The 17,563-nt window shown below is 36.5% G+C and overlaps 1 protein-coding gene across 1 annotated transcript in view; it reads left to right on the plus strand.

Annotated features, from left to right (window-relative positions):
* LOC149780980 (uncharacterized) overlaps positions 1–17,563 on the plus strand; it is an 18,950-nt gene continuing 1,387 nt past the window's right edge. Inside the window, exon 1 of the mRNA XM_089936257.1 lies at positions 1–107. Within this exon, the coding sequence (XP_089792383.1) occupies positions 35–107 (73 nt within the window). The 5' untranslated portion in view covers positions 1–34. The remainder of the gene's footprint in view (positions 108–17,563) is intronic.

The following is a 17,563-nucleotide window of genomic DNA, read 5'->3' on the forward strand; positions in this document are numbered from 1 at the left end:
TATTCTTTGGACAACCGTCCGTTAGAGCGAAACCATGGACACATCAGGAGCAAACGATGTTGTTTGTAATCTGATCCCAGCAGGGACTCTGGAATTAGAACATGAAGGTATTGATAGATGAGTCATAGATAACAAATTAGTTGCTCTAAAATCTAAAGAATGTATTTGATACACAAGTCATATATAAAACTTATACCTAGTATTTCCAAACGTACTAAAATGAAAAGAAGCAAAATGTAAGCCATAATTAAAATTTCCATAGATTTGAATCTACATAGCATAGTTCTATCTGTTTCGCTACATAAGGTATATCATACATAATGAATTATATTAACCTTACTGTATAATGATGTCACCAATGTTAACATGGGGCGCGGGAATCGGGGTTAAGGGTAGGCTTATAGCAATGACCTTTCACAACACTTTTCCGACCGTGCTTTTGGATGTAAATGAGAATAATTCTCAGCGTTATCCCAATACATATCTTGCGGATTGTTTGTTTAATATGCTTTGCATTAAATATCATGACCGAAATGGGTCCAAATAAAACTTGCATAAAAGAATGTTTTATTTTACAGTGAATTTTACTTCTTCTAAGTAGGAATTTCAATATATGTATACTTTTTCAGTATTCTGTCTCTAGTGTTAATAAAGGACCATATTGGAAACTAGTGCGTCCACGACATGACATGTACAAAAACTTATTAACATATTGTATGGACTGAGAAGGGTAGTTTTGAACAAATACAGCACAAGACAACTTCATTTGTACCATAAGCATCTTATGCTAAAAGTCATCTATACAATTAATTTCATGCATGCACGGTTTCCATAATTTGGAAACAAGAATGAAACGTTTTGTTTTCATGTTTATACACTACGAAGTAAGATACCTAACAGTCTCATTTGTTTCATATTTAAACAGATACTTGGTGTAAAACAGATCCCAAAGAAAATGCTTTGCATGTTCGATAATTCACTCCCTATGGAAATCGTGTCCATGTCCTATATAACCAGATATGTAGTCAGCCTAAATTTACGTTTATTTTGTCATTAATATCTAGGAACTTATAATATCATACATTATCTTAAATTCACATTTTCATATATTTCTTCAGCAGTGGCAAACTCAAAGGGGTGGAAGGCAAAGTTTTAGTAGACGTTAAAAATAGTTACCACTAGGCCCCAAAAATATCGTTATAAATGCGATTCAATTTGAGGCTTTCCTACAATATTTTATATTTAATTGACAGTTATTCTGACAGTCTAGTATATATTTCAATGACTGAGACAAGACAAACAGCTTCCTGAATTGGACAGTTTTATTATTTGTATATTGCTTCCCATTTCCAAGATAGCGCGATATAAATCGTATGCATAGAAAAATACAACTTGAAAGTGTTTAGGTAGGAAAATATTAAATATGTAGTTGACATGATCGCCTGTCGATATTTTCGGATTTGTCTGTGTGCCAATCCAACGTGAACGTTTCAGCTGCCGTACATTTTGAACATCTATCATTTCTTTGTTCTCTCTCTCTCTCTCTCTCTCTCTCTCTCTCTCATCGTAACCTGAAATTCATTACAGTCTTATTTTCGTAATGTATAGTTTTCTTTCATCGTTTATGTGTCGGATAGCACGATTAATGCAAGCACCTTTTAATGTCTATTTTTATGTCTGTAAGTATATTGTATATACCTGTGTACTTTATCTTTTTCCATGGTTGGGGATATAAGTTTGGTGCGAACCTGCTTTTTCTCTTCTTTTGTAAGTTAAAAGTTGTTTTTTGATATTTGAATTCAAGATCTAGCTTGTTTATAAAACAATATTAGGAAACAAACTTTTTACCCATATACTGAGCATTTTATTTCTTCTTAGATGTTGTTGTATACTCGCCCGCCAGTAATCATGCTACAACAAATCTGCATAATTGTATGAATCTTTATTAAAGTAGCACCGTAAGGATATATAGATTTTAAAAAATAATACACTATATCATCATGTAACAGTACGTTATATGCACACATGGAAAATACGGTGTCTTCAGAAAGCTGTTTGATACACTTGCAGTCGAATAGAATGTATGTATGTATGTATGTATGTATGTATGTTAAAATCGTATTTTATACTGTATGGAATGAGGTACTAACATTCAGCCGAGAAAGGCTTACTGGTGATTCATACATATGTAAGCCATGAAAAATAATGTAAGTGCGAAGTTATTAAAGTTTCGTGATTTATGATTATTAAGTGATTAGAAAAAATTGTTTATAGCATTTGCGCATTTAAGAACCTTTCTGTTGACAATGACTATTTTCTAGAGGTCCTTGGAAGTAGGGTAACATCGACTAGCATAGCCACACTTCCACAGAAATTGTTTGATTCGCTTATTAGTGAAACCCCTTGCGTGTAACGGTATCTATCCTGATCTAAACGTTACCTAGTAACCGCTTATAAAGTTTGGATGATGTTTGTTAGAGAGAAAATGATAAATCTGTCAAACATCTTGTCGACAATGTTACTCAGTCGAAACTGTAAACAATTAATGCAACTTGGACTGTCTGACATAATCCCATCGACGGTTCTCTGGTCCAAAAATAGTCATTTATTGAAGAAATGGCAATATCTGGTTATGGATCGACGGAGAATAGGAACATCGGTTGGCACATGAATCTAGATGGAAGGCACCACGAAAATCCAAATGTTGGGTGAAAGTGTAGTTTGCCACTCCTCACCACGTTGGTCACGGTCTGGATCCGCCAATGAAACCTTGCATCTTTATATCAGGAAAATAGTCATAAAGTTGCACCTCTAAACAGGTATAACCAGTTGCCTATTGAAAGAAGGGTAGATGTATCAGTTTTTATTTTTGGTAAGTGTTATGCATATTTAATTTAAATTGTATACTTGCGTTTTACCCTATACTGAGGGTAGACGTTTTGACTTACCTGACTTTTTCATATGTTTTCAGATATTTACTAAACTTTTAGTTCAAGGTCTAACATTGGTTACGATTCTAGAATATAATGGAATCGAGCTTGTTTACAATTTGATGGAATTTTCAACATTGTCAACATGTCTAGGGATTTTTAAAGCATTCTATTGCGTCTTAGGTCAAATAGATATTGGTATATGTAAATTGAATTTGGTAAACGAATTCCTTCATTCCTGTTTAATATCAGTCTTTGATCTGAGTTTATAGTTGTATATTAAACTTAACATTAAAGTATGACATTATCTAACTTGTTATTTTAGGATCATATATATTAGATCAAATTCAACAATAAGATCTGAGTGCGATTAATCGTCAGACGTTTCACTTTACATTTACTTGCCACATATGTATCTATGCCATTATGTATCCATACGAAGTAACATTTCCTGCTTTTATTAATATTAGGGTTTATTTTCGATGTCTATTGTATATGTCTTATTACGACATGTGCTACATTTGCAGACTTAGTTTGTTTATTGCAACCAATACTAATTTAAAAAAATTATCATATTATATTCTATTTACATGATGAAATTATATTTACTTTTTGTTGTATTACTGCGCACAGATTACATAATATTTGTAATTCCTTCATGGATGTTGTGCTCTTTTTACATACATGTATTGAAGGGCCAAAAGGCAAAACATTTTCATTTCTGCTACTATCTCTTCTCACATACATACAGCAACCTACACATTCTCAACAATTTTCTAAATGGATTCGTTTAATAATAATAATAATAATAATAATAATAATGATAATAATAATAATAATAAGAAGAAGAAGAAGAAGAAGAAGAAGAAGAAAAAGAAGAATGTACGGTACTACATTTTTATGGGAAACATGAAAGAGTTTTTTCGGTGTAATACTGTACGACCTTATGAGTACAGTATTACTCCGAAAAACGAGTTCAAAATTTCCCATACAAATGCAGAAATCTTTCATTATATACTAATTTCGTTTTCCTACCTAAGGCTTAATACTAAAGGAATACACTTCAGAAACACATTAATTGAATTTATGTTGAATTTCAAAATAAACGCACAACCGTAGATTCATCAATACATACTAACAATATTAATACGCGCATAGCAATCGCTCAGCGACGCGTTCGACATTAATTTCAAAATTTTCCTTTTGTTCTACTTAAAATTAAAATCTAGAGTCATATTTTGAATGAATGCGTATTGAAAAACGTTTTCCAGTTGGTCCGGAATGGATGGATTTTGTTTCTCTGCTGATCAAACTCAATTCTGCTTTTCAACTTGTGATGTATTGGATTTATTGGGTCAATTTAGTACGTCAAGGAGAACGTGATTTCAGCTCGAAATGTAGCCGAAATTATAGTACAATTTTGTCGTGTATCCGGTTTACCATGACATGCATCATGTCATTCGGATTTTCAGAACTTACTAAAAAGTACATTCTGGTGAAGTTCAATATGCATTAATGTACGTATATGTATTACCATTCTTTTTGCCAGCTAAAGATGACATTTGTATATCCTGTCACTTGCATGCTCTCTGTAGAGGAGACCCTAGTTATCTCCTGTATTATACAGTGTATGTTATCTATTAGTAGCCTAACAGTGTATCCAAATAGTTAAACGGGGAAAGCAGTTATTGTGTGAGAGTCCATTTAGCTAGCGGAAAAATAATTTTTCGCCGTCTTGGCTTATTGGCCTTGATGCTCTTAGTTTCGAACCAAAACCCTCAGTTGCAAAGTTGTCTCGAATCTTAGTGATTGACTAACTTACAAAATAGTATGTATCTGATAGATATGATATCCCTCTGCCTCAATATGCTTTTCTTCGCTATTTGTATAGACCCTAGAGAGTACTGGTCATACTGTGACAAATTCCTTTTGCTAATATTTTCCTAAATAACTTTTCAAATTATCAGAATGGTATTTTCAGTTACTGCGTCTCTCACTTTTGTTGTTGACGTTGCGAATAACAAGTTCAGTCGTTAGCTTGTTTCAAAATTATGTTTGTAACTCAGAACTCGTCTACATCGTTAACTATATCATGTCTACTTTCAAATGGACGAAACAGGTTGTTTAGTTCATTCATAAACTAATCTAATCAACCAAAAGCGTCTACGACATGAGTTTACATGATGCATAGTAGTTCCTAATACACGATGCGATTTTAGACACACGTGACTTGCAGTTTAACTGTATTCACTATCGAAAAATAGTACACGATTCTGACAATGTAAATTTAACGGAGAAAAATAATGAACATATAATAGTAGTAATAATAATAATAATAAAGAGCATGCTAATTTATAATCATATAACTCTGTTTATAACCAATATACATATCAAGACATTGTTTAACACTGATAAATTATTCTCAAAGCCATTATTTAAACTAGTGAGACAGAAAAGAGAAAGATATATTTGAAATAACCATATACTGAGTGAATATCTTTTCAGTTGAATCATAAACCGGATATAAAATACACAACATGGTGATCAACCAAGACTGAAACTACAAGAGACTGGACCCCCATTTTAAGAAAAGCGCACATTTCCTATTGAAGATAAGGATGCTGATATTCGAACTAACCTCGTAGAGTCTAATATATGGAGAATATATTTCAACATTAATTCCTTTTGCATGATACTTATCGTTCATTCCATTTTATCTCCAGTAATCATATGAGTTGTAAAAATACTAAACCTTTAAAATCGTAATCGTTATATGCGCAGATAAGCTTTAATTAGGAACATTATATTACCAAAAATTATATTTATTTATTTATTGTTGGCATTTTTTGTATGTCTTTTCACGTTTCAACGTCAAGGTGAACGTTAATAAAATAAAATTTGTCATGCGTTTCATTTTAAGATGCCAACCTCATTGTAACGTTTAATATTGATAGTTAATTAATCTGATGGCCTAAAAATACTAGGTCCCGAGAGAACTTTACAAACGTTACTATTTATTCTCTCTATATAACATTTTTGGGGTATAATAGCTGCGGAAGATGATCTCAGTTTCTTATTTCAGAGAAAACCTAGACATGTAAGAGATAATTATATTACTAAGGCTGCAACGTTAGTACAAAAGGTAGCGAAAGTGTGCATTATATAACACCCGAAACGATGGTTTAATGGAACTGATTCGAAACGCAGTCTTTTCTCTGATATAAACGTGAGGCTTGCAGTCAACAACTATTTATATGTAAGTAACAGACTGATCTATACACTCGTTATATGGAATATAATTATTTTTGAAGTTTTCCAAGTTACGTTTAATTGAAGTGAAACACAGAAATAACAATTCTACTGCATTATTATTATCGAGTGCAGTGTGCTCAGCCATTTAAAAACGTCATCATCAGCAAGTAGTAGAGCCTGCATTCCACCGGCGAACGTTATCAGTGGACAGCTGTTCACAGTGTATGACATAGTCTGTAGAGCTCCACAGCGTTTATGAAGAGTCAGTGGCCTCTCCCCATTGGACACGGTTGACCGCACAACGACCCTGTCCTGTCTAAAGCGGTTCCGCGTGGTCCGCAGATGACGTGGAAGGTTGAGGCCAGGAGGGAAGACAGATGGCTCAACTACGAGGGAGTGGTTTACAACATTTGTTGAAGACCACTTGACATTCCATGCCGAAATGGCTGTTATATCCTCCGGCAACGAACCTAACCAGATTGGGCGTCTTGATGTCAAGCGGACTGCTTGATGAGAGATAATGTCCATGTACAGTGGAAGTTTCTCACTGGCAGAGACTTTAGCCAACACTTTTGTGGTTGCTTTCTGGAGACGTAGATGTGGAGGAGGAATGTTGCTGAATACCGACAGCCATCTTAAAGGAGTAGGACGTAGAGTTCCAGAGATTATGCACATCGTTGTGTTGAGCTGGACATCAATTAACTTGGTGTGGGATGATCGAGCCCAGACAGGAGCGCAATACTCGGCTGTCCAATAAATTGCGCCCCAGGTTGAGCCAACCAGTTTGCGGAATATGTTTGTTTGAATGATACGTTTTGCTGCAGTTTACTTCAGGTGTAGAATGTCAGTGATATGTCCAGAGTCAAGTCAATATATGTTGGTGTCGAATGGTGTTTTTCTTGCTACCCATCGAGGAGGATGCAAAGCTAAGGGTTCGCATTTGCATTGTTAAGGTGCAAGACGCTCGAGACTGTCTTTATTGCGCTTTGATGTAGACGCCATTTCTTGAAGCAATCCTTGTTTAATACTCCCTCAAGCTCAGTAAATGAGCGACTTTGGATCTCAAGAGCAATGTCATCTGCATACTTGAACTTGCGCGATTGTGTTACAGGTAAATCATTGATATAGGCATTAAACAAACTTGGCGTAAAACGTACCCTTGTGGGAGATCATTATTCTGACGCCTCTACGAGCTGCAGCACTCTCTGATATGCACTCTGAAGCACCGGTCGTGAGAACTGTTTGGAATTTTTCAACAACAGCCCTGCATGCCAGACCGTGTCATATGCTGCTGTTAGATCACACAAAAAACCTCATTTTTAAGGTTCTTCTAAAAACCGTTTTAAGGTCAAGGACTTGCTCACAAGTACTTCCGTCAGGCCGGAAGCCTGCCTGCTCAACAGTTATGATATTTTCCAAGTCTAGACCAATTCTTTGGAGAATCTGGTGCTACGGTACCTTAAAACAAACTGAAAGCAAGGAGATCGGCCAATAATTCGCCGAATTGTGGGTATCTTTGCCAATCTTTGTATTACAATATAACGAGACATTGGTGTCGTATACATGGTTCTGCACAGATAACCAATGCATAATCCAGGTTTGACTAATAAATAAATGAATCTATCTTCTTCTTTCACCTTTCAAAGTGTCGATTTATATTGAAAGTTTGCTTCAAAGGAGATCAGAACATAGTTTTTGATATTTCTGTCGCAAAATATTAACAAGCGACACAAGGTCACTGAGTAAAACCGCCTTTACGTACTGACAAGGGGGCTGTGGTTTATTTACACATGTATTTGCCTTTGCGTGCGACAGCAATTCAAACTGCCGTGAGAGCTCCCTAAATAAGTTTACAGTAATTGTCTGGTCCGTATAAATATCCTTGCTAAAGGCGTTGATTATATTTGCACTTATCTTATTTGAACAAGCGAGCAGTTCAGTTGTGTTTTAATATCGTTCGTTCTATGGCTTGCAATGTAATTTCAATTGCAGAGGTTCGTTTTTAGAATATTTAATATAAGAAAGGTACGCGTTTCGCCAAGGAATCCTTTCATATACTTTATTTACTAATTATATTGAATGCAATTGAATTCAATGTTCGTTGCTATAATATTACCATGATTTGCCTGACCATAACATACACTGAATAAAGTAAATCTGCAGATTAAAGGAAAGCCGTTATAGAGAGTCTAACCAGTAATATAATAAGATGCTTCCTCTCCTCCTCATCCATAATATCTCCCCATATAGCTTTTTCAGTAACCGCTGTAATGGGTTTAAATAACTGTTCTGTACCTTTAGCAAATTCAGCTTGTGATTCTTGATGTTCTTGAAGTTTTTGTCTTACAGAATCACGAACAGGAAGATATTTCTTTATTGCCTCTAATCGCTCTCGAGCTAATCTATTGGCATATGCTTTCTTCGATGTTTGCCATTATTGATATAATAATGATTTATAGCAGCAGAGAGGGTGCTGCCTCCTACTTGGCACCGACGCGATCGCGTATTTTCCTGAGAAACATGTGAAGGAAGAATGTTGCTGAATACCTGCAGCCATGGTAAAGGAGTAGGACGTAGAGTTCCAGAGATTATGCGAATTGTGGTGTTGAGCTGGACTTCAGTTAACTTGGTGTGAGATGGTCGAGCCCAGACAGGAGCGCAATACTCGGCTGTCGAATAAATTCCGCCCCAGGTTGAGACAACCAATTTGCGGAGTAGGTTGTTTCGAATGGAAAATTTTGCTGCAGTTTTCTTCAGGTGGTTGTAGAATGTCAGTGATCTGTCCAGAGTCAAGTTCAATGGATGTTGTTGTCGAATCGTGTTTTATTTGCTACCCATCGAGGAGGATGCAAAGCTCACGGTTCGCGTTTGAACTGTTAAGGTGGAAGACGCTAGAGACTGTCTTTATTGCGCTTTGATGTAGACGCCATTTCTTGAAGCAAGCCTTGTTTAATACCCCCTCAAGCTCAGTAAATGAGAGACTTTGGGTCTCGAGTGCAATGTTATCTGCATGCTTGAACTTGCGCGACTGCGTTAGAGGTAAATCATTGATATAGGCATTGAACAAACTTGGCGAAAAACAGACCCTTGCGGGATTCCATTAGTCTGACGCCTCTACGAGCTGCAACACTATCTAATGTGCACTCTGAAGCGCCTGTCGCGAGAACAATTCGATAGTCTCAACTTTCCAGCGCGACAATGCTCTGGAATTTTTCAACAACAGCCCTGCATGCCAGACCGTGTCATGCTGCTGTTAGATCAAGAAAAAACAACTTCAGTTTTAATGTTCTTCTGAAAACCGTTTTCAACTAGCGTTTTCAGGGTAAGGACTTGATTACAAATGCTTCTCTCATGCCGGAAGCCTGCCTGCTCAACAGTTATGATAAGTCTAGACCAATTCTTTGGAGAATCAGGTGCTCCAGTACCTTAAAACAGACTGAAAGCAAGAAGATCGGCCGATAACTCGCCGCATCGTGGGTATCTTTGCCAGGCTTTGTATAACAATATAATGAGACATTGGTGTCGTATACATGACTCTGCATAGATAACTAATGCATAATCCAGGTTGACTAACAAAATAATAAATCTATCTTCTTTTTTCACCTTTTAAAGTGTCGATTTCTATTGAAAGTTTGCTTCAAAGGAGATCAGGACATAGTCTTTGATATTTATGTCGCAAAAAATATTGACAAGAGACGCTAGGTCACTGGGCACAATTTCCTGTACGTACCGTGAAGAGGGCTGGGGTTTATTTACAAATGTATTTGCCATTGCATGCGACAGCAATTCAAACTGACGTGAGAGCTCACCAAATAAGATTAATTGTCATGTCCGTATAAATATCATTGCAAAAGCGTTATCTTTGCACTTATCTTAGTTGAACAAGGGAGCAGTTCAGTTGTGTTTTAATCTCGTTTTATGGCTTGCAATGTAATTTCAAAATCAGAGGTTCGATTTTAGGATATTTAATATAAGAAAGGTACGCGTTTCTGCAGTGAATCCTTTCATATACTTTATTAACTAATTATAATGAATGCTTCGTTGCTATAATATTACCATGACTTACTTGACCATAACATTAATATTGAATAAAGTAAATATGCAGATTAAAGGAAAGCCGCGATAGCTCAGTTACGAGAGAGTCTAACCGTAATACAATAAGATGGGTTCGATATCCATGTATGCCAACCCAGTCCGCTGCCTCTGGTGTCCATTGGGGAGGGAATGAGGTCCCATTTCGACACATGGTAGAAGATATAGTCTTTATTCATTCCAATAGCCAAAATGAATTGTGATTACACATTTTTCAATCAATTGAATTGATTCTTATAGCAAAAACACAAGAAGATAACATTGTCTTTAACATAAATATCTCCTTAGGGAGAAACACATAATCGAAAATATTAAATGAAATAATATGAAGAGAAATTTAGAAAATATGAAATTTATATTAAAGTAGCAATTGGTCAAAATATTTAAAAGATGTCTAAATATAAGACGGTATTTCTTTAATTAAACGTTTTTTAAATGCAAGGAGACTAATTCTTGAAAATTCTAGTACTCTGGGTATTCACAAGTTCCTTGAAGATTTAATAGAGAAAAGAGTTAAGACTCTTTCCCGAACCTATGTAGTTCTCGAAGCTTCCCTTTTGAGACACGGTATTTTCATCACCACATCTTAAGCCACAGTCTAGGATTCAAATGTCATGTATCTATTGTCCTGTAGTGACATTTGGTTATTTCTTTGGAAAGGGTTATTAGATATTATCCTGGTTTGGGCTGGCTGCATGCCACATTTGCTTTTTGATGTCGATAATCTTACCCGTGAGCACGATTACTGGATTTTTTTGAGTGACATCATTTCTCGTAGGAGACCGGTATTCGGGTATGTTTATTTCTGAGTTTCTCGTGGATGACTGGTGTCCAGCAACATTTGCTGGTGCATTCGAGTAAAACACGGAATAAATTTCTGGCGTTGGTAATCTGTTTTCAGGTCGAGTGGTTGATGCAGTGTTTGTGTCAGATTTAGAAGAAACATCAACTTGTTTCTGGATAGACATATTGGCATTATGATTTGGTGGGGGCTTTTCCACGAACAGAATATTGTACTGGAGCGTTGTTGTCATTGTCTGTGACTTCCTTCACTAACATCATCACCAGTTCCGCACTACGGGAGTAGTAAGTTGCTGTGACGGGTATATCAAGGATGTTCGTGGCAACGCCGACCTGATAGCTGTCATTGATGTAGTTGGCTCTGTCAAACAGAGCCACGATAAAATTGTTGATGAGGGTGACCTTGGCCGCCTCTGAGTTTGCTGTTGTCGTCTGTTTCCTAGAAGATCCGGTAACACAAGTGCCTTTATGCAGAGGGCAGGCTTGCAAAGAGAAGGAGACTATTGTGTATGATACCCCTGGCCTATTTTACTCAGGTGAGTGGGATACCTTTCAATCAGGCACGTTTGACTGCATGGTCCGGTAGCTTCATCTCGCTGTCAAGACGACTTTTCTCCGCAAACCTTTTAACGCTTCTTGTTGCCGTGGGACAGTTGTTAGTCTATAAGTGCAGCAGTCCTTTTGTCGCTAAAGTCGTGCAAGACTATGGCTTCGACCATCGATACCGTTGTTCAATATAGTGCCACCGCCTACTTCGGGGCTGTGCTGATCAGACCTTGCAAAATGTCACCATGCCAGTCACCATATTGAGCAAAGCGTGTTGAGGATCATGTCCCCTCCATCGTACCGGTATTGTGCGCCTAGGGGACATCATGATAGGTAATTTTTGGCACTACTTCTATTACGTCAGCCGAGTGCAGGTTTGACGCTAATGTAGAGTCCATTGTTGAATGTTTTATCTAAGAGGTGGCTGTTTGGTTTGTCAGCATGAAGCGCATGCTGGCAGCCATGGTGAGGCAAAGGTCGGGAGCTCGCCGTGGTTCACGGCCGTGACAAATCTGTAATGCATATAGCTGGAAATGGCCCGTTTACTGGTGCTTGAGTTCACAAACGAGAAGCTCAAGTGAGGCTCATCACCGTAGTAAGAGTGAATTACGATGGCGCTATGTGGTTTTCTAGTGGAGGACGGTGTCTTAAGGCCCGACCTACTTACGCAACGAAAACTATGCGCAGGCTCGAGTGCGCGACACCATCATAGTAGGCTAACGTTGCGATCTGTTTGGCATCGGATGGTTACGATCCTTAGCGTGAAAGCTCACCTTGGTGTCATCGACATTAGGGCGGCGACATAGCGCTGAACTTCTTGCCGATGGCGTCAATATTGTAGGTACGTGACAAAGGTTTGCATCGCGATGACCTCCCAGGCGAATATGAACAGGTTGTTGACCAGGAGGCTGACAAATGTGTAAATATTGGGTCAATTTTAGTAGACTCACATTGAAGCCAGCGATATATTTAATCCGCGACCTCGAGGTAGGTCGATCATCATCCGAAAAATCACGTCAAACTCTTCTCACTTTTTAGAAACTTCAACCATCCGTTGCCGGTCGCCGGTTTTACTCCTGTGTACTCGTGGTACACCCACTGTTGCCTTTATTATTATGACAAAAGTTTTGGTGGGAGAGTCTCGTTGTGACCACCTCAACTCCAAATTCGATCATTTACTGTGGACTCCATGCTAGGAATTCTTGACATATATGCATGGCGGATTTTACTCATGGATAGAGGCAGTTTTGCCGCTCAGTACACCAACACCACGACAGTTTCTTCCATTCCCTCCTACACGGTGCTCTTCATGTCTTTGAGCTCTTCACGCGTCTTGTTTTCGGCGGACTTTGCCTCTGCCTTGTTTAGAGTGCAGTCTTTGTTTAAATATCGAAAACCGTGCTTGAGTCGCTTCGACCTGAGTATCTCACACTTTGTGGAATATATTCTAATCCACCAGGCCTATTTTGTCATCCGCGTTCGTTATAATAGTAAACAGTATTGTGACAAGTTGTACACACGCTGCAGAAAATTGCTAGGAAAGTTGTTGATAATAGGCATGCTCTAGTTATATATCCATGCTCGAAACTTTGCTAGGCATGTGCTGGTTCGTTTCATGGTGGCGAAGCTGTGGGATACTGGTAGAGTCTGAAACGTTATGCCAGTGTAACTTTAATATATTGGACTGAGTGAGCGGTAGTAAAGCTTTAGGTAATGTACACCGAACAGCTTACAATTTCCTATAAGAATATTTTGCTTACATAAATTGAACAGTGTCACTCTAAAGTTTGCTATTCACTAACTTTATAGTAACCAAAACTGATTTTAGTTGAAGAATATGCATAATCCAGTGGGAATAGTATTATGTCTTTATTGAATAAATATTGATCCCAAGAGTAATGTACAATATCCTTTTGGACTTACATCCCCTATAAATGTTGTGGATAGCAGAATAAAACGTTCATATAGTGTTACGATCTTATTGCTCTAGACTAAGTAATCAAAAAGTGTGAAAACGAAAACGTTTTGTAAAATTTAAAAAATATTTTATTTCCCCTTAATAAAGAGTGAAATTTTGAAAAGAACATAGAGTTTTGTGAACTAAATTCTAAATAGGCCTAACCGTTCTATCACTAGTCCTGACGTATGGAGTCCAGGCTGATACGAATGAATTCCAATTTTGAACGTGCTGACGTACTAGTAGATTTTCATGTCGCGATATGTTAACATTCTTGATGTATAAACTTGATATAATGCAAGATATCGTTTAACGAATTCGCAATCATCCCAAAATAATTATTTTAATCACAAATATATTGAGTACTTTGTAATTATATAGAATAATTAAATAAACAAATACTCTCAAATATTAACTAAAACACAAATTGTATTGATTACTCTAAGACTGATGTTAAGATGTGGAAGAACCAAACTCTGTTTATTTCATGATTGTACAAAAACGTTAAACACAATAACAGAACCGGGCTTTGAGGATAATTTTCCATCTAAATTCATTTCCAGAATATTATAAGTTGTAAATAGGATCAGGTCTCTTAAAATAACTTTAGCAAAGAACATATAAAACAGCAGGCACACAAGGAATTACCAATGTCCTAATTGAAACTCGTGCATATTTACCTTCATTATTAATGATCTGAATACGTAATCTAAATTCATAGAGAAATAATAACTATCTAATGCATTGTTTACAAAGTAACACAATTTCGTCAGGCACGCCTAAATGTCAGTTAATAATCTAGGCCACACACACACACGCATGCATGCACACACACACACACACACACACACACACACACACACATACATAGATACATACATACATACATACATAAATATATAACATATAATCATTCAGAAATACCAACACAGTACAAATTAAATATGCTATACACACCCTTTTGCAAAGAAAAAAAGAATGATCAATACAATAAAGCTGTCTTTTACATATTAGTCAAATATACATATAGTTCAAATTACATCAGGTGATATCTTATGAATGATACAAAATAAATAGAAATTAATATGATGTTTACATACATTTAAAAGTGTTTCTGTAATTAGATTACCGTGTCAGTTGGTGTGCCCGATGTCAACATTGTATTCTTGTAACACCAAACTCTATCTTAAGAATGTCTGATTTGTTTTTCATTTTCTGTACGAAAGTAAGGGAGTTGTGATGAATGAATGCAATAATCGGTGTAGGAGCTGATGTATTATACACTTTTACGTGTTTCAGAGCCAATAGCAATACCAAACATTCCTTCTTGATTCCTGGCTATTTTCTCTGATGCTTGCTTAATTGTTAAAAAAAAAAGGCACACTGCATGATCAACATCAGTTTTGTCATTTTGAATGAATAATACACCAATCCTTACATCACTTGCATCAACAAGCATTTTAAATGTTTGACGGAAATTTTGACCCCAAAGAACTATTGCATTCTTAAGCATGGTTTTTGATTTATTAAAAGTCTACTGGCATTTTTTAGACCAATGAAATTTGGTTTTCTAACATAACAAATCGATCCGGGTTATAGCAAATATGTAACAATTTGAGGGAAAAAAATCCCATAATATCGAGCCATATAAAAAATGGTATCTGTTACTTTCTTCTTATATGCATAGATAATTCAGAAATGGACTTGATCTTAACTATATCGGTTAAACTTGACCGTGTCCCACAATATGTACTAAAATGTAAGACAAGTCCGTAAAAACTCACTCTAAACTAAGTAAATGGTACAATGTGCATTACAGATGTGATCAAAAAATTTCCTATATATGTGACTTACAAACACCAACTTCATAGGGCACGGACCATTGGTCTGAAGTTGGTCTCAGTTTTCTAACAATAATCCCAAGTTTTACAAAATAAGAAACTGGAACTTCTGTGGCTTCAGTTTCGCTAATTATTCTCTGATGCAAATAAGATCTTATTCCTGTTGGACAATGAGGGAAAGTCGATGTCGCCCTGATTAAAATAATGAGAATAAATATTAAAATTACGATCACTGTGATCAGTATCAGGAGATCTAAAGCAATACTTTCCTGATCAACATCATTCGCACAAGCTCTTTTTGCCTTAGCTTTATTAACTGTACAATCAGCTCGATCTAGGTCATTGCCTACTAATGAACAAATACCCTCGGTGGATAAAGATGTCATTATACCGACCTTTAAGGGTCTTGAGCCCACGTAGGATGGCAAATTTACCTTATGGAGAGGAATATTAATAAGGCCACATTCTAATCCCTAAATAAGAACACTCTGAGTAGAAGAAGCCTTGTCAAATAAAGGCATAATATCTGATAATAAACGTATCTGGGAAGTTCATGTGTCCCTAAATATTTTAATTCAGATAAGCTTGGCATAATCACTATAAGAAACAGAACCTTTGGCCATGAACGGTTCATAATTTTCCATTATCAAATCAGGCTGGGGTTTGTTTGATCTAAAACATGTGATGCTTTCAATACGTCAGAGTGGCCTTGACGTCTTAGATATAAAATCATTCTAAAGCTCTTTCTCTTTTCTTGTGCCTTGTCTTCAATCTGTAGCAATAATAAATAGCATGCCCTTTCTCCTTGTAATATGCACTTAAAGGAAGAGAAGGAGATTTCTGATCATTGTTGTCAGACGTGGGATACTTAAAAGCTGGGCCAGAGTAAGATTCGGAAGTGTTCACATGAGACTGCGATTGTATTCGTTTTAGTAGAAACAGCCGAATGGAAGACTTTCTGACAATTGACATTTTGTGAGACTATGAATAGTCGTTCGCTGTACGAATAACATTTACTAACGTTTCGATGTTTTGCTCATCAAGATAGGCCTTAACATGAATATGGACGCAATTCTGAATCCCCTCTTATCGTCATTTTCATCAACCTTCATGGCGGAGCACCATCTATCAATTAACTTTCTTTTGTCATGCAAATTCAACATGGGTCTGTACCGTTTCTTTTTAATAGTTCCTTAACCACGTCATAATTAGTATTTTGTAGTACCAACAGTGAAGTGTAGTTTTCACGAGGTTTGTCAACTGTTAAGTGTAGTTTTCACAAAGTTTGCATAATAAGAGTCCAGTGTTCTCTTGAAAGCACTACACTGTAATGTCCTCAATATATTGTGATGCCTTTCACTTGCTTTGTTAAAGCATCATCAACACCATCAACTTTGTGCTCAACCACTGCAAGGAACGATTTTCTTACATTCTCATCCAATGTTTCTCGCGAAATCTTAACACAATGCACTAAAACTATTGAGAGGAAAAAGGTTGTAGCAATACCGTCTAAATCTAGTGTGATACAGTTACCAAAGCGTATGGTTTTATCATGTGGCATTTTCCCCAAGCAGTGTTCGGGCAGTAGTTAGTTAAACCAACGTGATGAGTATGACGAATAGGATACAATGTAGAATGTAGACGTTTACAGTACTTGAAAAACTCTGGGCATCACATACATTTAGGAATGTGACCTAAAGCTAAGACGGACATATACATATTAGGTGAAAGATCCGTTTTTATCTTTAATTTTTTTTCTTGATTGTATTTTTAATTGTGTAAATCGCAGATGTTTTATACCCCTACAAATTACATTCTGATTATTTGGACACGCAAAATGGATACAAAAATGTTTGCAAGAATGAGATAATTGTCTATATCGGGGTTGACTGCATTATATTTTCCATGAAAAATGTTTTACTGAATGTTTTCTCTTCACTTCCATGGAATGCTACTATAGATTTAATATTTCACACTCACTACTATATGTTTGTATCACAATTTATTTTGAAAATGAGAGAGGGACAGCATTATTTACATCATGGAATCGGTTACTAGAGTACAGTTAGTTTATTTGGACTCTGGACAGTATTGTTTTAATAAGCCATATGTAACGTCAAACTAAATATATTTTAATTTACTAC

The sequence above is a fragment of the Sinohyriopsis cumingii genome, chromosome 16, assembly GCF_028554795.1.
Source record: "Sinohyriopsis cumingii isolate HCF-2022 chromosome 16, ASM2855479v2, whole genome shotgun sequence".
Classification (NCBI taxonomy): Eukaryota; Metazoa; Mollusca; class Bivalvia; order Unionida; family Unionidae; genus Sinohyriopsis; species Sinohyriopsis cumingii.